Source organism: Pongo abelii, chromosome 2, assembly GCF_028885655.2.
Source record: "Pongo abelii isolate AG06213 chromosome 2, NHGRI_mPonAbe1-v2.0_pri, whole genome shotgun sequence".
In the NCBI taxonomy this organism is placed as follows: domain Eukaryota; kingdom Metazoa; phylum Chordata; class Mammalia; order Primates; family Hominidae; genus Pongo; species Pongo abelii.
The window spans coordinates 95,687,617-95,710,732 of NC_085928.1; the positions used below are offsets into that span (position 1 = coordinate 95,687,617).

At 51.1% G+C, this 23,116-nt stretch overlaps 1 protein-coding gene across 2 annotated transcripts in view; it reads left to right on the plus strand.

Moving 5' to 3' along the window:
* FAM3D (FAM3 metabolism regulating signaling molecule D) overlaps positions 1-22,763 on the plus strand; it is a 32,084-nt gene extending 9,321 nt beyond the window's left edge. Inside the window, exons 2-10 of one of the 2 annotated variants that reach the window (XM_024245122.2) lie at positions 1,842-1,892; positions 3,334-3,441; positions 7,371-7,394; positions 11,084-11,201; positions 12,971-13,029; positions 16,537-16,587; positions 19,496-19,580; positions 20,300-20,426; positions 22,350-22,763. In XM_024245122.2, the coding sequence (XP_024100890.1) occupies positions 1,880-1,892; positions 3,334-3,441; positions 7,371-7,394; positions 11,084-11,201; positions 12,971-13,029; positions 16,537-16,587; positions 19,496-19,580; positions 20,300-20,426; positions 22,350-22,439 (675 nt within the window). In that variant the 5' untranslated portion in view covers positions 1,842-1,879 and the 3' untranslated portion in view covers positions 22,440-22,763. Of the gene's footprint in view, positions 1-1,841; positions 1,893-3,281; positions 3,442-7,370; positions 7,395-11,083; positions 11,202-12,970; positions 13,030-16,536; positions 16,588-19,495; positions 19,581-20,299; positions 20,427-22,349 lie in introns of those variants that run through there. The other variant, XM_054550645.2, reaches the window with a different exon arrangement.
* The last annotated feature ends 353 nt before the right edge of the window (positions 22,764-23,116 follow it).

Consider the following 23,116-nt stretch of genomic DNA (forward strand, 5'->3'; position numbering starts at 1 on the left):
TGTCTCCCTCTTCTCATTCTCTCTCTCTCTCTCTCTCTCTTCCCCACCCCCCCCGCTTCTCTCCCTCTCCCCCTTCAACTCTGTCCCAGGCTGGAGTGTCTCTGTATACACCCTCTGTGAATATTCATGTCTGTCTGTCCATCCAACCCCATCTCTCTGACCCTGTCCCTGTCCTTCCATCCTGTCCAGCCACCGACTCTCCTGGCTCCTCTAACATGGGGTTCCTCCAAATGTCTTTTGAGTCTCATCCAGGAACCTAGGTTCCTGGACTGTAGGTCACATCCAAAGCGTAGTCGTGATCATAATATATTTTTTATCTGGAAAGAAAGAAGCTGGTAATCTGAATTTCAGGAAGTTAAAGTTCCACAATTTTTCTGTGGGTAGAGCCAGGTGACAGCTTGGTTTTCTCACCTGGAAGGCCCTAGAGGAGTAACATCAGGGTGGTGGGAGGACTGTTACAATTCACAAGAGGAGGTGTGGTTTTGCAGTTGCTGTTGCTGTTATTGTTGCTTAAACATTAAGGACTGGTTCAGCCCAAGCACCTCTCAGTCTATATATGGAGGGCCAAGGAGGCGAACAGACTTGCTCAAGGTTGAAGAGAGTGTTGGGGGCTGTGCCAGGCACGAGCCCAGTCTCCTGTCTCAGGTCTGAGCCTTTGGCAGTTGAATTTGGAGACCATGTCTGTTGAGATGGATTTTTAGGATAAAGATTCTGGGGTGGGGAGGGGGCAGGAAGAGTTGTGAGAGAGGTCATTACAGTCAGAGAAGGTTACCTGCTGCCTTGGAGCTGGTGTGGGAAGTCTGGGACCAAAGACCTCCTGTCCTCTAAGTCTCCACAGACCTCCTCGGGGTTTCAAAGCTGCAAATCACTGGTAACTGTCCAGCACCTGGGGGGTGACAAAGAGGGAGGTGGAGAGTAAGATGACCCTGCCCTGCTCAGGGTCTCCCTTATTCTCCCTGAATAAGGGAGAAAACTTTGGTTTCAACCCTCCTCTGAGATAAAAATTCTTGGCAGTGAGACCCCAGTAGGGCAGAGGAAGAGGGGTGTCAGGGAGTGTACAGCAGCCAGAAACCTGCATCCAAATTCTGACTCTCACCCTTGCAAGCTGAATAACCCTGGACTTAGCCATGGTGGGTCTTGCTTACTCATCCCTAACATGGGGGTTGTGAGGATTAAAGAGATAATGCAGAGATGGCACCTGGCACAAAGCCACCTGTAATATATGAGTTGTGATTACTGTTTATCTTGGTACAATAAACAAAGATCGACTGGGCTTCTGCTCCCTGATGGTTTCACTGCACCTAGCTAGCTCAACCTCCCTGGCTGGCTGGTAGGAAGGAAGGAAGGGAAGGAGGGCCAAATAGACAGCTGAAAGGATGGATGGACAGGTAGATAGAGAATAGAGAGATGGATGGAAAAGTGAATGGACAGAGGATGGATGGATGGATGGATGGATGGATGGATGGATGGATGGATGAATCAACTGATGGGTTGATGGATGGATGGGTGAACAAATGAACAAATGGATAGATGGATAAATGAATAAAGCAAATCTCCCAAAAGACAGTGGCTTACCAGACTACACCTTCCTCTACTTTCTAATCTCTGCACTTCAAAAAAACATAGAGAATTAAATATAAAACTCCAGGGGCAAGAGTGAAGGAGAGGTGGAGGCAGACAGGAAAGGAGGAACATTGCCCTCTTGTTCATATGGCAGGTGGTGTGGAACCCAACTGAAAGAATTATGATCTCCACAGTTAGAGGTCCCTGTCCCTCATATTCAGGCTTGGTCACTTGCAGACATGATGCCAGTTTCTAACTGGATTTTCTTCTCTCCATAGGTGGAAGCTGACCCCAAGCCACCCTTCACCTGGACAGGATGAGAGCGTCAGGTAGGCTCTGAAATTGGTTTTGGAGTCATTTTTCTGTCAGCTGTGTCCACCCATCCTGGGCTCACAGTGATTTGGCTGTATCTGTTCTCAAATGATCAGGCCCAAATTCCAGGAGGAAAGCAATCCAGGGGAGGCTGGAAGAGTAGAAGAGGTGACTTCTGTCTCTAGGCTGAAAGGCAGGAGGAACTTTTGCACAGAAGCCCCACATGGCTGGGATCATTGAGAGTGCCCATCTTGGAAACACTTGGCCTGGCTGGAAATTAGAGACAAAAATATTTACCTCGAGGAGGGCTATTCTAGAATTTTTATACCATACGGCTGGGCGCAAGGGAGGCAAAGGCCTTCTAGTCCACACCCTCATACTGTACCCCCTTTGTACAGATAGGGAAACTGAGACAGCAAACAGGAAATACGCCTGCCTCATTTACATTTGAGAACAGCTATAAGGAGTCAGGGGCACAGGATTTTGAAGTCAGCTTACTCCTCCGGGTTTAAACCCCACTTTTGACACATACTAGCCAAGTGACAGTGGGGAAGTGACTGCCTCTCAGTTTCCTCATATGTAAAATGGGAATAATCAATAGTATCCAGCACATAGGGTTACTCAGAGAATAAACTGAGATAATGTATTCAAAAGTTGCTCACATGGTGCCCGGCACAAAATTGAGTGCTGTGTGAATGTGAGCTGATACCCAAGAGGAATTCTGGGTGCCTAGATCCATGCTGTGCCGTTGAAGACCAGGGTTCCCCACAGACCTGCATCCCACCCCACAGGACCCGGCGGGCCTTCTCCCCAGACCATGTGGTAAGACACATGTGAATTTGTCCAGTGGCCACATGGGGTTGGGCAGCCGCAATCCCAAGCCACCTGGAGGCTGCCTACTTTTGACAACTACAATATCCCTGCCAACAAGCTCAGGGGCAAGGGTGTTACCATGTCTGCTCTGTGCCTGAAGGACTTCAGCTCAGAGAGGCTGAGCTCCTGCTCAGAGTCACACAGCACTGCTGGCTGCCCTGAGCACTGGCCACAGCCTTCCTGACTCCTGTTCCAGGGCTCCCCTCCCAGAGTCCTGCCCTCCCACTGCAGTTCTCAGGCCTCCCCTTAAGGGGCTACAGAAAGGTCCAGAATGCTGACCTCATTGCTAAAGATTCTCTCTCTCTGGAGGGCTAAGTGAAGCCCAGGCAGGTACATTTTTAACTTTCTCTCCCAAGGGACCCACTTGGGGGAATGTTGCCACATGACTTGGCAGCACAATCTCACCATCTGGCCACTGGACAAATTCACATATGTCTTACCACATGGTCTCATGGTCTTGTCCCCAGCGTGGATGTGGTCTGAGCCTACAGCACGGGGTCTGTGGGATTTGGGAAGAACTCACACGTGGTCTTGCGATGTGGTCTTGGCTCTGTGGTCTCCTGGCAGCATCCCCTTGCTCGGCAGGTGTGCTTCGCCTCCTGGCCCTCATCTTTGCCATAGTCACGACATGGATGTTTATTCGAAGCTACATGAGTTTCAGCATGAAAACCATCCGTCTGCCACGCTGGCTGGGTAAGTGGGGCTCACTGCTGGGGGCAGGAACTGCAGACCAGGCCTGGGGGCCAAAGACATATTCTTCCCTCCATCCCTAGATGACCCATGACAAGCTGTGCTGCCTTTGGGACCCCAGCCATCGCAGGGAGAGGGGGCACCCGCAGACTACCAGGAAGGGTGGAGTCCATGGGAAACAGAGGTGCATTGCAAGGGCCTGGGCAACACATGTGCCCACATCAAGGACCACTTTGAAAAGGTGACCCGAAGAAGGAAGGAAAGAAAGGAGGAAGGACAGAGGGAGGAAGAACAGAAAGAAGGGAGGTGGGAGGAAAGGAAGAAAGAAAATCATGTACTGAGTGTCTTCACCTGCACCTGCTGCTCCCTCTTCCTCTATCTCTTCATGCAGATCCCCCCCACCTGCCCTCCTACCTGGCTCCTTCTCAGCCTTCGAGTTTCAGCTAAGGTTGCCCTGCTAAGGTTGCACCCCTTTCTCCTAGTTTAGCTTCTCTCATGTCAGGCTTTTTCCTTCAGAACACCATCATTATCTGTCATGGTTTTTATGTTTGTTTATTGTTTGTTGCCTGTCTCCACACCCTAGAATGTGAGCTTCCTGAAAACAAGGATTTTATTTTGTGTGCATCCACCTCTCTAGTGCCTGGCACAGAGCAGATGCCTAGTAAACATTTGATGAGTGAAAAAAAAAGATGGATGGATGAATGGATAAATGGGTGGGTGGATGGATGGGTAGTTGGAAGGATGAGTAGATGGATGGATGGGTAGATGGAGAGATGGATGGATGGATGGATGGATGGATGGATGGATGCATGGATGGACAGATGGATGGATGAGTGAAGAATGGCTGAGTGGGCAGGTGGATAGATAAATGGATGGTTGGATGGGTAGATGGAGGGATGAGTAGATGGACAGATGAATGGGCAAATGGAGAGATGGGTGAATGAATGGGTGGGTGGAGAATGGATGAGTGAATGGGTGCATGTGTGAATGGCTGGATAGATAGATGGAGAGATAAGTAGATGGATGGGTCAGTGGAGAAGGGATGAGTGGGTAGATGAATGGGTCGATGGGTAGATGGGTCGGTGGAGGGAAGGGTGGATGGATGGACGAGTCGGTGGAGAAGGCATGAGTGAGTAGATGGATGGGTGGATGGCTAGATGGGTAGATGGTGGGTGGGTTGGTGGATGATGGGTGGGTGGATAGATGAATGAATGAATGAATGGATGGACAGGTGGAAGGATGCTGGATGCTAGCTGCTTTACATGCACAGTCTCATTTAACCTGCACAAATGTCCCACAGAGTGATCTATGGTGTGGTTGTGGAATGGACTCAAGCACATTCCTTGATGTGGTTTCACATGTGTTCTGAGAAAACAGAAGCTCGAGGAGATTTAAAAACTCGCCCAAGTTCCTCTTGGAGATATTAGAACAAGAACGGGAACCCAGGTCTCCCAGATTCAAATCCTTTCTGATCAAAGGAAGAAGTGAAGGGAAGGGATTTATATCTCTGGATTCATCCCACTTGAAGACCAAGAACCACGTGCACTGATGTCATCACAAACATCGGTGAACCGAGCCTCTCCTAGCTTCCTAAGACAGCAAGTAAACCAGTCACTCCTTCTTGAACATGACCCCACAGTGGAGTGTCTGCAATCCCTTACCTCGTTTGCTTCTTGTCAAGCATGTTCCACAGCCCATGTTGAGATGATTTATAAGTTTATATAGATGCTTAGTGGCCACCGTGTCCCCACCCCTGCACCCCCCTGCCCAGGATCGCTGCTTTTACAAACTAGACAGTGATGTGGCTGCACTAACGGCCTCAAAGGTGAGGGGCCCAGGTCAGTGTAGGAGGCTCAGGGGTGTCCTCTAGAGGAGAGTGCCCCAGTCCGAGGTGGGAGAGGGGCAGTAACTGAAAAGAGACCCAGTAATTATTTCTCTCTCAGTACTCAACTACCTGGGGTTTGACAAGTCAACACCTCCAACCAACCATCATCAAGTGACTGCTGGGTTTTGAACTCTGTGTTTGGCCTCAGGGACCCTCAATGAGGAACATGTGGCCCTGCTCATGGTCTGAGTCAGAGAAAGAAACAGACTTGATCACAGCATGTGGAAAAATGAAAGTGCATTAACATGATGCAGAGTCTCAAAAAATGTTTACAGTGGCAGGAAACGTAACCAGTGGGAAAGATGGCCAGTAAAAACCATTTGTGTTTCAGCACTGAAGGGGGTAATTTTCATTTACTTCAGAGGTTCCTAACCTCATTTTGTTATTTAATGCACTGATATAGAAGCACATATATGACTATAGCACAAATTTGGTTTTTGTTTTTACTGTTATCTTGATATATAATTGGTTTCCAATCTATTTTACTTTATGCATTTAATAACACAGTCTGTTGGAGTATAAAGTGATAAGTATCTCAAGGGAAGTGAGAATAATTTTATTCTGAGGGGAGTTCATGGGCTTTTCCAAACCACCAAAGGGAATCATGGCACAGAAACCAGATTAAGAACCCCTGTGCCTAGAAAGTTAGGCAGAGTTCTTTCAGATGAGAGTGACCAACTCAACTTTAACTGGTTTCAACAAAACACGATGTCTTGATCGTCCACTATGGGCATCTTGTGGCTTCAGGTGTGGCTGAATCCAGGAGTCTTCCGTGAAGGCCCCAGAGCTGGTCTCTCTTCTTTCTACATCCCTGGGCTCTGCTTGTTACTACTTGACCTCAACAGATTAGGGCCTCGTTCCATGGGCAGCTTTCTCTCTAAGGCAGGCACGATGGCTCCTCTCCTGATGCTTATCTTCTCACTTGGCTGAAAAAGCACTTTCTCTCTCTCTCTCTCTCTCTCTCCCTCCCTCTCCCCGCGCCCCCACCCACTATATATCAACATATCAACATGGGGAAGTAGGGAAGGGCTCTGTCTCCAGAGGAATGTAATAATATGATTGACCCAGCTTGGGTCTCATGCCACTCGTGAGGCCTTGGAGGCAAGGGGTAGGGACATTTCCGGATGGACAGCCCCTGAGAACCAAATGGAAAGCGTGTAAGTGTTGGGGGGTGTTCCCCCAAAAAAGGAGAGTTTCTTCCCCTAGCATTTCTGCTTCCTCTGGAGGCCCTGTCCTCCAGGCGTCACTGCTGGCATGGTGGGAGATACGATGTAGAACCGCAGAAACAACTAGGACATGGTATAAGATGTCAGGAAGTGGCCAAGGGCCCTAGAGCCAGTGCAGACAATATGCACTGCGGGCAGTCAGGAAAGAGACACTCCAATATGGGCCAAACACCCACAGCAGCACAACTCTACCCTTCACTGGGGCCCAGGGGCCAGGCACTGGGCTTGGCCCTCACAGAGTGATCTCACTGGGTCCCCTCCACGGCCCTGTGAGGGTGGCTGTCATCACACGTGCCATCTCCATGTGCCATCAAGGAAACTGAGGCCCAGGGAGGTTAAACGTCTCATGCGGTCATATACTAGGAACTAGGGCACAAACTCCAATGGGTCTCAAACAACCCAGCTTCTTTTGAACCAAGGGAAAGTCGTGTGTGTGTCTTGTACAAGTGTATGTGTGTATATGCACACACGTGTATGTCTGCGTGTGTGTACACATGTCTGTGTGTGCACACGTGTGTCTGTATATGTGACCATACCTGTGTGTCTGTATGCATACATGAGTGTCACATATATCTGCATGCATGTGTGTGTGCATGTGTATATGTGTGTGTGTGTGTGTACACATATGTATCTGTGTATATGTGTGCTGTGCGTGTATGTATGTGTGTGAAGGGGTGACAGTGGCAAGGGATTTTTAGTTCATTTCAATGGCACCAATTTAAAGCCCCTTCTTCCCACTCCCCAGCCCCCAGCCCCCAACCTCCATCCTGCAGGAGGGTCCGAAGTGCTTTTCCTCTAACCAGATTCTGTCTTCTCTCCAGCAGCCTCGCCCACCAAGGAAATCGGTGAGTATCTGTGCAGCTCCACACCTCCCCCCACCTCATCCATTCACCCCCTGCTCCCATTTGCCCTAGGGCAACGAGGCCCAGGGCCCCTGCTCTGAGCCCTACAGGTCCCAGAGAAACCTGGGCTTCCTGATTCTTCCCAGTCCTCTCCTCCCATGGCCCAGTGGTGCTTTCTGAAGCCCCTAAGCCCTGTGGCAGGGGTGGCCCCCTCTCAGTCATTCAGACTGTAGAGACAGTTCAACTCTGCCCCTTCTCCAGTACCCCTGCTGCAGTCTGGACCGAACCCTGCCCCTGCCCCCTGTCTCTGACAACCCCACACAGCTGGGAGTCCGAGGACCAGGGCTGTGCTCCTTAATCCCATTGCAGTGATCCCAGGCTTGGCTCAGGGTTCTTGCTACAAAGTGCCAGCGACCATGTCAGGCACTACAGGGGCCCCAGAGACAAACAGAAGTGGGTGCTGATTGTCTGTTGGGGTGGAAATGCCAGATCTGCCTAAGAGAAGTGGTGAAAGTGCTCTGGGTTCCAGGAGGGGCACCCCCTGGAAGGCCTCAGGGAGGAGGTATCCCCTCTGCAAAGGCCTAGAGGCAAGAATACTCCAGTGGAGTCCTTGGCTAGAGAGTCAGGACAAGGAAGGGGAGGGAGAGCTGTGATGATGGTACTAGTAACGATGATTGAGTGTCTATTATGTGCCAGGCACTGGATTCAGAACTTCACAGGCATCTCATGCAATCCTACATACAACGCTATGTTGGTGCTGTAAGTAGCCCCTTTTATAGGTAAGGAAACTAAGGCACCGAGAAGTGAAATCTTTCGGCCAGGGTCACACAGCTGTTAAGTGGTGAGGCAGAAGTCAAACCCCCTCCACCATCTAGTCCAGAGCCCACCCCCTCAATCCCTCTTTGCAAGAGGCAGCACCTCCAGGCCCTCTCCATTTCCTTCTCAACACGGTGGTGACTCTGAAGAGGGCTGTGGCTCCCAAAATAGGATTTTACCTGGCTAAGAAGGACATGGGTGCCCCAGTACACTGTGAGATTACAGAAGGCAAAGACAATATGAAGCAACACCAGTCATTCACCCCACACCCTTAACCCTAGCTCCCTGAAGTCTCCTCAGTCTTATTCTGAAGTGGACACAGAGTGTCACAGCATCTTGTTGCTATCAAACACTTAGACATCACCTGCTGGGGGGATAGCAAATTCAAGCACACATGCTGCTTTCCACACTGCCTGTTTCCATGGCAGACATCACCAATCAATCCCAGCATTCTTTCCCTCCAAGCCCATAGGCAGCCTTGAGACATTTATCATTAAGCCTTTAACAGGAGGTCCACATTGACATTTAAGAGGAAACCTGTTTGACAACCCTGATCTAAACCAACTCCCTGATTTCACAGTTGGCAAAGATAAAGGGAGCAATTTCTGGCAAGCCACAGAACAGATTAATGAAAGAGCAGCCTATTTCCTGAATGAACCCCTGCCCCAGTGGTCTTGGTAGCACACCAGTTCCATGCCCTGAGCAACAGCACTAGGGTTCCCAGGGGGGTTGGGCCTCAGGGATTGAGGCAGCTGATGGGAGCAGCCTTCTAGGCCAGAACCCAGAGAGCAAATCTCCTGCCTCCCAGAGGCTGAGGCCCCCTTGGCCTCATCTCCCTTCATCCAGCAGCATGACTGTGAAGGCTGGATGGTCAGAAAATCAATGCTGGAAAAGCCTGCTTAAGCCAGCCTGTTGACATCAGGTTTATCAGACTTAGCTGCAATTGATTAGGCTCTGGGCAAACTCCAGAAGTGGTCCCCAGGGCTGGGAATGATCTCCCTGCATAGGTGAGATCTCTGGGTGAGGGGTGCACGTGGCTGGAGGTGGGGCCCCAAGGCTGTAGGAGACCAGGAGCCATGCCCTGGCTTCCCTCCCCAGCATCACACCTCAGCCAATCCCATAGGTGGGGGCTGGGCCCCTTCATAGGGATCCTGCCCAGAAGGAGGAGAAGGGGAGTTGGTCTACCCCCAGCCCGGCCCTCTCTCCCCTAAGCCACAGGCTTGGATACCCACTCTTTCCTGAACAGCCTTTCACAGATGCCTCTGCCCCCGCCCACTCTCTGGGTGACAATGTCATGGTTTGAGTTCAGTCCCACCCATCATGTGTGTGTGCTGAAACCAGAAGAGGGGGAGCCCCGGACAGGCATTTCCTCTCAGATTCCCAGGGTTGCCTGCTCAGTGGAGGGAAACCAAGCCAGCAGGGTTCCCTGGCGTGGGCTGCATTTGCTCCTAGAAGGGGCACCTTTACCTACTCAAAGGTGCTCGCCAAGCCTGGCACCAGTGAGTTGTGCCCCTCCAAAGGGGTGCATTTTCCTGATTCACCTAAAAGCTCCCTATAGACCAGGGAGGGCCCTGGAAACCACATGGTCCCTTCCAGCCTCGGGTGTAGCCTGGCCCAAATATTGTACATGTTATGCAATGAAGACTATCCAGTGCCTACTATGTGCCAGGCACAGGAGTTTTCAGGATGAGTCAATAAGATAATAAACATAAAGTCCTGGCCCCAGTGCCTTGCACGCAGCAAGGTCCTGGCATGTGCAAGCTTCCTTAGGGAGCCTGCAGCTTTGCTCCAAAGCACACACTGGCAGACCTTGGCCAGACGCCTGGCACAGGGGCTGGGGAGGGAAAGGCTGCCCAACCCCCATTTTCACTTTGCAGATGAGCATGAGATTCTCCAAATCCATGTTTACCCAGTCCTCCTTAATGCTGCCTTCCAAACTGTCAGCTGGCACTAAAAAGCACACATTAGGATGAATTAGAACATGCCAGGCTGCAAGGGCAGATGTCATCCCAGAACTCAAAGAGCACATTGAGGGCTCAGCCGCTCAGCCACATCTTTAGGTCCCACCAGCATCTCCCCCCAGGCATGGACCTCCCCAGTTTACCCTGTGAAGGCTGCATGGAGAAGATGCAGGTCTTAGGAATAGCCAGCATCACCAGAGGTGCCACTTAGTGAGTACCCAGTGGGCTCCCAACACCGTGGTGAGCTCCCAGTGGTAGAACCGGAACCGTCTGCCTGTTCTCTGTTGTACTCCAGCGTCAGGCACTTAGTAGATGCTCAGTAAATGAGTGATAAATGAATGAATGATGAGAAGAATAGCCAGTGTGTACTGAGCATTAAACCACACTCATGTATTCCTCACAAGAACCCAGTGGGGAAGGCACCACAGGTACCCCATTTTGCAGATAAGATGAGGTGCAAGGAGGTTGAGGATTTGCCCAAGGGAACCTGGCTAGAGAGAAGTGCTCCTACTCACCCCGCCAGGGTCCCTGGGAGTTCTCAACAGGGGCCTCTGGGGACTCAGAAGGCTGCCATGGCCCAAATGAGAGGTTCTCAGGAGAGTCCCTTCATCATGGTGACTCAGGTTTACTCTGGTTACATTTACCAAGGGTGCCCTGCTGTGGCTGTAGCTGTGATGGGAAGCCCAAAAATTAATTCTGGGCTGGTCCTGTGTGCTCTGGTGGGGGCTGTTGGAGGCACCATGGAGCCCAGAAGGGCACATCTCCCAGACTTTGCGGTCAGCGAAGGCTCCCCCAGAAAGAGGCTCTGAGCTTCGTCCCAAGCTGCGCCCTGGCCCTAGCCCTGGCCCTCCCCTCCTTCTCCCCCAAGTACCTTCTGAGCTGCTGCCCACCAAGGCTGGTCTCTTTCCTCCCCAGAAGTTCAAAAGTACAAGTGTGGCCTCATCAAGCCCTGCCCAGCCAACTACTTTGCGTTTAAAATCTGCAGTGGGGCCGCCAACGTCGTGGGCCCCACTTTGTGCTTTGAGGACCGCATGTAAGTACCTAAGATGCAACTATGTTTATTTGATCTTATTTCATTCATTCATTAAAACACATTCAGAGGCTGCAGGGGCTGGCCTGTGAGACCAGCCCACAGCTTCCCTTTCACTCTGGGTGTGTGAGGCACAAATAACAATAATTGAAACAGCTCCCACATCCACCAGTACCTTGCCTGGTGCTTCACAGCATCTCTCATTCATTCTCCCGACATCCTGGGAGGTGGGGCTATTACCCCTATTGTAAAGATGAGGATAGTGGGGTGCAGACAGGGTCACCTTCCCAGTGGCAGGGCCAGGATTTGACCTCAAGTCTAACAGCCAAGTTGCTGGGCTTCCCATGAAAGGAAATGCCTGCAGAGAAGTTTCAAGATCCTGACCCAGGCATCAAAGCCCAGATATAGCAGGCACCAGGGCTTCCACCCCAGTACAGGAGAAAGGCTGTGTACCCATCATCCAACCTAGACAGTAAAGGCCCTGGGACAGCAAGTGCAACCTATGAAAGAACTCAGGGATGGGTGTTAAACCAGGATTCTGAACCTAACCACAGTTTGTTTAAGCAAAACAAGGAACTGATGGGTTCAAATACCTAAAAGACCAGGGGTGGTAGGCAGGCTTCAGGACCAGCTGGACCCAGGGATTCAAACAATGTCATCAGGGTTGTCTCTCACCCCATCTTCAGCTCTACCCTCCTCTGTCTAATAGCTTTGCTTTTTTTTTCTACTTGCAAGGGATTTCTCCATGTGGTTAAAGACAGAGACCACCAGCTGGTTTGACATATTAGCCCAGCCTAGCACCCTAATGGGAAAAGAGCCTTCCTGTCTAAATTATCCCTGCAAAAGTCCCAAGCCTGTATTTCATTGACTGGCCTGGGTCACACGACCAAGGCTAGCCCATTGTATTAGTCCGTTTTCATGCTGCTGATAAAGACATACCCGAGACTGGGTAATTTATCCAGGAAAAAGAGTTTAATGGACTCACAGTTCCATGTGGCAGGAGAAGCCTCACAATCATGGCGGAAGGCAAAGGAGGAGCAAGTCATATCTTACATGGATGGCAGCAGGCAGAGAAAGAGCTTGTGCAGCCTCTTTATAAAACCATCAGATCTTGTGAGACTTACTATCATGAGAACAGCACGGGAAAGACCTGCCCCCATGATTCAATTACCTCCCACTGGGTCCCTCCCACAACACGTGGGAATTCAAGATGAGATTTGGGTGGGGACACAGCCAAACCATATCAGCCAGTCACTGTAGCTGGGGATGTAGGATGCTCTGCTTGTCCACGCCTGGGAGAGAGAGGTCAATTCCAGGAACCACCTGGCCTGTTTGTGGAGCAAGACAATTCTCCCACCGCACATCCGGAGACAAGGGTGTGGATGCTGGGCCAGCAGGAACACAGCTGGGCCACATGGGGACTCAGACACCCCAGGATGGCAGCAACCTTCTGGGTCCTGCCTCCTTCCAGCAGCCAGGCCTCATGGCCTGGAGGTGGGCTGGCCCCACCTCCAACACCTCAGAGGCCCAGGCAGGGACCTCACCTCTTCTCTGAGCAGGTTGTTCTGGTCCAACATGCCTTGAGAAACTCTTCAGAGAATCCAGCCCACCACTAGTTTTCAGGAGAAAACAGATGGCCCCAGTTATTGCATGTGTTTCCCAACACTTCCGCATTGCTTATGTGGGCCCTCGCAGAGTTCCCCAGCTGGGAGAGCAGAGTGTTCATTCCACGCTCGGGACCGACTGTCATATTTCTTCTTCATTGTCTTCAGGATCATGAGTCCTGTGAAAAACAACGTGGGCAGAGGCCTAAACATCGCCCTGGTGAATGGTGAGTTGCAGATCCATCCCCAGACAGTTCCCACCCAGAACCAGGGAAGGTAGGGGTAGCGGCATATTCATTCAACCAACATTGGCTCAGCTCCTACCTCATGGCAGGAATGCCCGTAGAGCGCAGGAAGGGAAGTGTGGCTGGCCTGGGGGAACAGAAGGTCTCAAAGACCCGCAGAGCTGTAGAACCGCAGAGCTAGCCAAGCCCCTGCCACATGCTCCTATCTCAGGAGGACACACTTCTCCTAAGGAACATGAATGAAACATGACCCCATCCTCAAAGCCTCTCTGCTTAAACCAACACAAATGAAGATGTGGGGACAACCAATGACAGTGCAAGATCACGTGCTGAGTATACACCTTCATTCATTCATTCAACAAATACAGGCAGCAGCTACTGTGGGCCAGGCTCTGTACAGGACACTGGGGGTCAGCCAATAACTAGAAAGGCCCTGGCTTCACAGCCTCCATAGGTATCCGTGAAGCTCACAAACAATCTCAATGTGGTGAGCATCTCTGGAGGGGCAGGAAGCACAGCTATGGGAGCTGGGATGCGGAGCTGGGATGCAGAACAGGGGACAGACGCCGGGTGGTTCAGGGGAGGCTTCCAGCAGGAGGTGATGGCCAGCTGAGGCCTGAAGGATTGTGGGCGCTGGCCAGGAGAAAATTGGGGAAAGCTCTTTCCGGGCAGGGGCAACACAGTGCAGGGAGGAGAAGGGAAAGGGAGGGAGAGAGGTTTGCAGGGCAACATGAAGAGGCAAGGCTGGGGAGAGCAGCAAGGCCAGAGCATGAGGAGCTAGCAAGCCTGCTAAGAAGTGTGACTGGAAGCCGAGAGCAGTAGGGAGCCACGGAAAGGCTTTGAGCAGGGTGTGAGGGGCCAGGCCTGCATTCCAGAAACCTCCCTCCAGCTTGGAGTAGGCAGGCTGGAGGCAGGGAGACCACAAGGGAATCCATGGCCTTGATAACCCTGCGTCTCCTGCAGGACACACACTTAAACAGGAGGCCAGAGGGCCACCAAGCCTGAAGTGGGGACACATTTCAGGAGGGAGTGGACTTACAGGGTCAGGTAAGGACCAGGTGGTCTAGCCCCAGCCAGACCTCCTCTCTGCCTCTGTTCTTACAAAACAGAGTTTTCTAAGAACTGGCTGTAAGGGCCACTTCTGGGACAAAGGTCAGGGCAAGTTGGGGAAAAGGTGTAAGGGATGCTCAGGAAGGAACTTGTCGAGCTTGTGTGTGGCAGGACCACATGAGCACACTTAGGAAGGAACAGGGTAGGATGGGAGCCCCGGCCTTGCCAGCTCCAAGCCCCTGCACTTCACTCCAGAGAAAGCCTTTTCTCGCTCTGCCAAGAAACCCTGCTGGGTCAGGGGAGAAGTCGAGGCCTGGAGCAGTGATGGGGCTGTTCCTGGACAGACGGGAGTCAGAGGACAGCCCTGGCCAACTTCCTAGGAGCCCAGGAAGGGCCAGGGCAGGGAGAGGCAGGAGGCTGAGTGGAGGCATTCCTCTGCAGGTTTGAGGAGGGCCCAGGCCTGTTCCACTCCAGCCTCAGTGAAGTGGCTGCAGGGATGGTGGCTCCCTCCTGCAGGGAGGGTGTGCCCAGGCTGGTCTCAGAGCTCTCTTTTGTGCATGCCAGACCCCAGAAGACTGTAGGAGCCTCAGCGTACATCAACACTCCCATCCATCTGCCCTCACCCCACAGTGAGGGCAGGCAGGAAATGGCACAGGCTGCAGTTGACCTGGCTGAAACCTGCTGACTTTCTCCCCTAAATGGGTCCCACCTGAGAAAAGCTTTTTGAATATTCTCCAATGAGATGGCCCCAGACTAGGCCTCTTTCCCTGCTTCTCACAAAGCCAAAAGGATGAAAATAACCATCAATGGCAATAAGAACTAGCATTTATTGGGCACTTACTGTGCCTTTTCATTTAACCCCATCACTGTGCTAGGATGGAGCTAGGCTCAATATCCCCATTTCCCAGGTAAGAAACTAAGGCTCAAAGAGGTTAAGCAGGCTGGGTGCAGTGGCTCATGCCTGTAATCCCAGCACTTTGAGAGGCTGCGGTGGGCAGATCGCTTGAGCTCAGGAGTTCAAGAACAGCCTGAGTAACAGTGAACCACCCCCCCGAATCCGCCCCATCTCTACAAAAAGTAAAAAAATTAGCTGGGTGTGGTGGTGCACACCTGTAGTCCCAGCTAAGGCTGAGGTGGGAGGATTGCTTGAGCCTGGGGGGTCCAGGTTGCAGTCAGCCAAGCTCACACCATTGCACTCCAGCCTGGGCAGCAGAGAGAGACCCTATCCAAAAAAAAAAAAAAAAAGAAGAAGTTAAGCAACTTGCCCAAGGTCACACAGCCTATAAAACCACCTACATTTGAACCTGGATCGAGTTAACTCCAGGTCTTAATCATTCACCTGAACTACCTCCCTAGACTAGAAATGTCTCAACCATGTATACAGCACCTACTGTATACATGCGTGCTATGTATGCCAGATGTGGGGAAGCCCAACAAATCATGTAAGGGGCTCAGTGTCCTCATCTATATGACCAAGAGCAACACAAGGATTGCTAAGGATCCAGTAGTCTTTAACCTTTAGCGGGGCAGAGAGTCCTCAGGATCTTCCAGCTATGCTGGCCGCCACCCCTACCCTCACCACTCTCCAATTGCAGAAACATTCACAAGCGCACGCGATCACAAAAGCAGCTCCATGGGTTTATAGACTCCTTCCAAGGGCCCCAGGTGAAGCATTCCGTTTACGCTACGTGGCTCCCGAGAATCCTGGAGAGGCTGCTAAGCGAGCCTGTCGCGCTACCTGGACAGCCTAGGCCTCGTCCCCACCCTCCTCCGTAAGCCTCGGAGCTGCCATCCCCTCTGCAACACCTCCATCTAGCGGCGGAGAGCGCGAATTGTAATGTTCCGCCAGAAGACTCGGTTCCCTGGAGGGCTTGGCCTTCGGCCACCTCCTCCCACAAAACCCACAAACGCAATCCAGGTTACTGGACCCTGGGAAACTGAGTACCGCTTAGCCCAACACAAATCCCTTTGCCTTCAAGAGGTGGAGGACTCCAGTTGTAGGTTTTCTATTTAGGTGGGAATAATGATGACGACTGTCATTTTGATTTTGATTTTGCAGCTAAAATTCATCTTGTATGACTACTATTAATATTTTAAATGTATCTCCTTTAGTTCCCACAACCCATTGTACAGATGCAAAAATTGAGGTCAAAATGCTAAGTCCTGTGTTAGAAACTGGTAGGACAGAACACAGACTCGGACTGAGTAGACTCAGTTTGATTCCAGAGATGTCCTCAGCCAGTACATTCTCGAACCTCTCAGATGAGCCCAGCCATTCCTGGAAACCTACTGTAGTCCTGCGTGCTCTTTATAGGACCTGATTTCATTAGATTCTTATTCTGTTTTTAGATCTTAGACTACAGATTAGCCATTTTCAGCAGAACGACAGGCAGAACGACACGTGTTACAGGGGATAATCGTTCTCCTCTTAACCCCTAGGAACCACAGGAGCTGTGCTGGGACAGAAGGCATTTGACATGTACTCTGGAGGTAGGTGCCTCTGCTGACACTGAAGTCATAATGGGGGGTGCAGTGCAGAGGGCTGAGCCTCTTCATGTGGCAAGGGACCTGGTGGCTTGAGGTACCTGGTGCTTCTTTCCACAGGAGGCACCCGGGAAGAGGTGCAGTGGGAGGTTGAGGGTGTCCTGCTGCTTTCAAAACTCCTTCTGGCCATCTCATTTGGGATCTCCCAGACTCAGATCCTGAGACAGGGATTCAAGTGCAATGCTTTATTTAAGAAGTGAGCTCAGGAAACATCAGATGGGCAGCTGGAACCCTGTCCTGGGCCCAGGGCTTCATAAGACCCCACCCAGCCCTCCTCCATCTCCATCATCCCAACTCATGGATGAGGAATCCGCAGAGCTAGGAGTGTGCTGACCTGGAGTCTGCATCAGGGCCCACGCAGGTCTCTTACCAGGTGTGCCCCACCCCCAGGCTTCTGACAATCCCCCAGGATGGAGGGGTGACCAGGGGCTGGCTGTTGCTTGACGGGAGGGTGGTGTGGATGGAGCTTGGATGGGCACACTGAAGTGCCCACATGCAGTGTGCAAGGTCCCTCCTCCTGGTACAGGATAGAGCTGAGGACAGGGGCAACAGGAGATGGGGACAGGCCAGGGGCTGAGGACCAGACATCCTGCCTGGAGTCCTACTGATTTTCAGCTTGGCCTGGGGCCAGGTTTATGGAAAAGGTCCAGTCTCTGGAGTCAGAGACCACCGGCGGCATGACCTGAAGCAAGTGGCACCTCTTGAGCCTCAGTTTCTTCATCTATAACATAGAGGCAGCTATAGTTACCACTCCATAAAATTGATGTGAGGATTAGATGATAACCTGAAATAATTGGTGGAAGGGTGTCCAGCCTGACTGGTGGAGGGGTCCAGGCAAGCTATTTTAGTCTTCTCCCTTCCCTCCTCTTCCCCTTCTCTCCCCTCTTCCCTCATTCCATCCAGATGACTCAGAAGCAAGGAAATCATCTGTGAGAATGAAAAGGAAAAAAAGCCTAAAGATGAAAATAAGCTTTAAAATGCCTTATTATAAACTTGAATGTAGCCATGGCTGATGGGGACCCAGAAACAGAAGCATTGTGAGCAAGTAGCCCTTCCCTTCAGGAAACAAAAGGGGATGATGGCTTTTTAAAGTGAGATGATCATTAGCAGAAGGCATGCTTTATTTTTTCCAAATACCCACTGTCCATCCAGACAAGCACCAGACTGTAATATCTGCTAACAACACAAATTAATGGTGCTTTAAGAGCTCCCTCCTTTTGTCATAAAAATTCAAGGGCCATTTCTTTAGAAGAGCAACTGTGGTGGTTGACCGGAAACCTCTGTCACTGAGCTGGCTGGCAGCTGGCCTTAGTTGGGAGAATGGCTTCTTCCCCAAGGTCCTAGAGGTCCACACTGGAATACTAATAATCAAGGCCAGCTTTGTGGGCCTATGACCTGGGGACAGGGCAGTGACCATGGGGCCCATGCTTGGAAGAATCTCACACTTGGCTTGATGCTCTGCCATCGTGGTCTTGAAATACTTAATAATTTTTTATTAAAAGGCCCTGCATTTTCATTCTGCACTGGGTCCTGCAAATTATGCAGCCAATCCTGCTAATAATTTTTGGTTCCATTAGAGTACGCTTACTGTATGCCCAAAGTTATTGTCACATTTGCACTTTATAAAGAGGTTATAAGCAGGGCTATTACTCATCCTCATTTGACAGATATAGTCTCTGCTTTAACCACTAGGCTGCTTGTTCCCAAACTTGAGCCCACTTGAGTTGCACCATATCTAGAATAATATCTGCATTATTAGTATTTTCCTTTAAATTGGATCACTTTTTTTCTTACCTAAGTAAATATATCTTAAAAGGAAACTATATTACTGCCTTAAGTGGAAAGCTATTATCACTTGTTATGCAGGGAAGGTGACCATAAAAATAATCACAATGGAGGGCCCTGGGACAGTGGCTTATGCCTGTAATCCCAGCACTTTGGGAGGCCGAGACAGGCGGATCACCTGAGGTTGGGAGTTTGAGACCAGCCTGACCAACATGGAGAAACTCCAATTCTACTAAAAACACAAAATTAGCCAGGCATGGTGGCACATGCCTGTAATTCCAGCTACTTGGGAGGCTGAGGTAGGAGAATCACTTGAACCCAGGAGGTGGAGGTTGCGGTGAGCGGAGATCGCGCCATTGCACTCCAGCCTGGGCAACAAGAGCGAAACTCTGTGTCAAAATAATAATAATAATAATCACAATGGAAACAAATCAGCCTCTTCACAGTGAACTGGATGCTGATGCCTCCCCCAGGAGCTAAGCCTAGAGCTGTTCTCTGTTAAATAGAGAGCTTGGCAAGTTAGGGAGGCATTAAAGACACACGCAGAGCCTTGCTCCTTGACACAGCAGGAGAGTTGTATTCATAGTAGATTCGAGTTCTCTCCCAGGGATCTCAGTTGTCTGAGGCCGTGTGCTGTACCATCTAAAGTCAGCACAGATAATCTGGGCATTGTCCAGTGTAGAATGGGATATGGGGTATGCAAAGGGCCCAGAGCACCTGAGGGATGATGGCACTTGGTCCCCAGAGGGGTAGGCACACAAGGGCCCTTCTACCAGTGGTGCTCACCCTCAGCTGCAAATCAGAGTCACGTGGGGAATTTCTAAATTCCAGTGTCCAGAAGCCACCCCACATCACCTGGATGAGTCCCCCTCACTCTGCTCACTCTGCCCTCCCCTAGGACAAGGGCTACAGGGAGCTCCACCTGGGATGCTCCTCCTCCTGGCTTCTGAGCTCAGCCCAGTGTCCACTGGGCCTAGCTGACTCCTGCATCATGGGGCAGTAGACAAGCATGAGAATGAACAGGGCTCATTTCCCCTAAATCACCAGCACCTTTTCCTTCCTCCCCCAGATATTACGCACCTAGTGAAATTCCTTAAAGAAATTCCAGGGGGTGCACTGGTGCTGGTGGCCTCCTACGACGACCCAGGGACCAAGTAAGTAGAAAACTCTACCTGCCAGGCCACACAGTGATGCAAACTGAATACCTTCAAACCCTGCACACCCTTTTCTGCTCTTTGGCCAGCTCCATTTTCTGGCAACTTACCTCAAGGAAATTATCAGACAAGTATGCAAAGAAATGTTCTAGGAGGTTCATCACAGCCTTCATTACCACAGTGAAACACTGGAAACCCTCTCCCTGTCCAATAATAACAGCTGACTGGCTACAGAAACTATGACATACAGTGACATAGGATATGATATATACACGAATGAAGATAGACTGCATCAAAAATGATGGTGCAGAAAGTATTTAAGGACGTGGAAAATCGCTCATCCTCTAGTGCTAAGTGAGGGGAAAAAACACACTATATGGAAGTATATACACTGATCACGCCAAGGGGAGGAAGGGTGAGATTGTATTTCTTAGTTACTTCTTTGTGATCTTCCATATTTTCCAAATGAATGTGTATTGTATTTGTAAATAGAGCAGTACTGTTTTAACACATCTCCAGCCCCATCTGAGGCCCTTTTAGAAAGGAAGTCTTGAAGCCCTTTACCCTGTCCTTCCTGAGTGCAGCCACGTTCTCTGGGCACCCCCAGGGCAAATGCTGAACGGGGAGAAGGGTGGGAACATCGCCCCATAGGAATCCCACCACCTGATGCCCCTGCGAGCCACCCCCACATCCTGACCATCCTCTCTGGTCCTCTGCAGAATGAATGATGAAAGCAGGAAACTCTTCTCTGACTTGGGGAGTTCCTACGCAAAACAACTGGGCTTCCGGGACAGCTGGGTGTTCATAGGAGCCAAAGACTTCAGGGGTAAAAGCCCCTTTGAGCAGGTGGGTTCTGGGCCACAACCCGGCCCTACGAAGAATGGACGAGGAGCTGGATGGTGGTAGGAAGAACAGTCACCCATTCACCTCCCAAGGGCCTTAAAATTGGGAGGATTGTCTGGGGAGAGGCCCCTGGCTGTCATTCACTCCAAAGACCAGGGCGGTCTGATTGGCCAGGAAGCTGCCTTGGCCATTTCGCAAAAGCTGGGTCATATATAAATACGCAGGTATACAGATAATTATCAGAAAAGGAAGAGGGAAAAGGAGAAAAAAAGGATGATGGGCAAGTGAGGCATGAAGGAACGAGAAAGAAATGGAGACGTGGAGCTGTGTGACGGGGAAGGGGAGCCCGGGGAAAGGAGCAGGATGCCTGTCCCCGTCCCTTCAGCCTCCCTGGCTGGGCATGGAGAATACGGAGAGGGAAGTCAGAAGGCAGGGAGGAGGCCAATGCCATCATCATACAAGAGGTGCCGGAGCGGGCAGGTGCAGGGAACCGTGTGCTGAGCTCTAGGAAGGGCACCACGACTGGGATGGGAGGATTTTTTTCCTAAGCTAGAAAATGTGGTCTTGATCTGTACGCATGTGTTTCTAAGAGGATGTATTCGGGTAACTAGAAATTACCTGAACGCAGTGAAGAATGCAGGAGGCCAGTGGGCGGGGGCGGCCGGGTGTGGTTCCCGAATGTCCTGTGGGGGTGCTGCAGCAGGGCCCTAGCAAGAGGCAAGAGGCCTGAGGCTGCATGGGCAGGTGGCGCTGTTCTGCCCCGAAGCGTGGGCTCCAGACCCAGGGGAACCGGCAAGACAGAGGAGGTGTGGGAGTACAGGAAGCCCAGCACCGTCTTCACCCATCTGCAACCAGCTGGCCGGGACCTGACACGCAAAAATGAACCAAGCACCCTGATGGGACTAAGCCGGTCTGTTCTTAGTCCCCACACTTGGGAAACTGGGTTTTAGACAGGTAGCATCTAGAATCTCTTTTTTAATTCCTGTCAGCCACAATGATTCCAACAGCAGATTTTGCCATTTACGTTTTTTTCTTTCATAAACTAAACCTGAGCATTTTAGACACAATCCTAAGCGATTTTATTCTTCTTACATACTCATTACTAGTATATATATTTTTTGAGATAGGGTCTCGCTCTGTCACCTAGGCTGGAGTGCAGTGGCACAATCTCGGCTCACTGCAGCCTCGACCTCCTGGGCTCAAGCAATCCTCCCGCCTCCGCCTCCTGAGTAGCTGGGACCACAGACATATGCCACCACACCCAGCTAATTTTTTTATGTTTTCTAGAGACAGGGTCTCCCATGTTGCCCAGGCTGGTCTTGAACTCCTGGCCTCAAGTGACCCTCCTTCCTTACCCTCCCAAAGTTCTGGGATGATAGGTGTGAGCCACTGCACCCCACCCCTTATTATTACTATTAATTAATATTATGTAGTGGTTCTGCCACTTACCAGCCAATGACTACGGGCAGTGACCCTCTGTGCCTCAGCTTCCCCATCTGTAGAATGGGATGTAAACAGTGTACACTCCCCAGGGCCACTGTGCAGATTAAATACATAAGGCACTGCAGAACAGCACCTGGCATACAGCAAGCGCTCAAGACGTGGTCGGAGTCTTCTTTTTATTGTTGCTCTCATTATTGTTATTTGAGGTATCCTAGAGGGACAAAGAGAATTTGTGGGGAGGGGCTAGATCTCTCCAACAACTGGTTACCCTTCAGGGCGTGAGAGCAGTTAACTGGGCTCTGATCCCATCTCTGAGACCTTGAGCAAGTTGCATCCCCTCTCTGAGCCTCAGTTTCCCCATCTGTGAAGTGGGTTCACAACATCCCACACCCCCATTTAGGTTTAGAGCACAGTGTCCATGCGGGCGTGAGTTCTAAACGGCCTCACTCACTGCCTATATTTCTCTGTCTTCTCCCTCTCTAGTTCTTAAAGAACAGCCCAGACACAAACAAATACGAGGGTTGGCCAGAGCTGCTGGAGATGGAGGGCTGCCTGCCCCCGAAGCCATTTTAGGGTGGCTCTTCCTGAACCAGGGGCCTGAAGAAGCTCCTGCCTGACTTAGGAGTCAGAGCCCAGCAGGGACTGAGGAGGAGCAGGGGGTGCCACGTGGAAGGTGCTGCAGGTCCGTGCACACTGTGTCGCGCCTCTCCTCCTTGGAAACAGAACCCTCCCACAGTGCATCCTACCCGGAAGACCAGCCTCAGAGGGTCCTTCTGGAACCAGCTGTCTGTGGAGAGAACGGGGTGCTTTCGTCAGGGACTGCTGACGGCCGGTCCTGAGGAAGGACAAACTGCCCAGACTTGAGCCGAATTAAATTTTATTTTTGCTGGTTTTGAATGAGCTTTCTGATGACTCCAGTGGCCACGTTTCTCCCTGGGATTGAACTGCTCCAGGCTCAGCATGGGCCATGGGTTCAGACAGGTCGGTGACAGCTTCAGGCTCCCCCTTAGGCAGCTGGGAGGGAGCTGTGTTTCTGGCATTTCCCATGGGCCTGAGAGAATCCTCAGTTCCTGCATAACATGTGGGATGGACGGGAACAGAGGGAGCTAGGGACAGGATGCAAGAAATACTGTCATCACCCTCTGTCTGAAGGAGAGCTGGAGCAAGTCCAGAGCAGGAGAGGGAGAGGAGGGGCAGATCTGAATCTGGCTGGAAGGAGCCGCCAGGCTGTGCTGCAGGCTTCAGGGAAG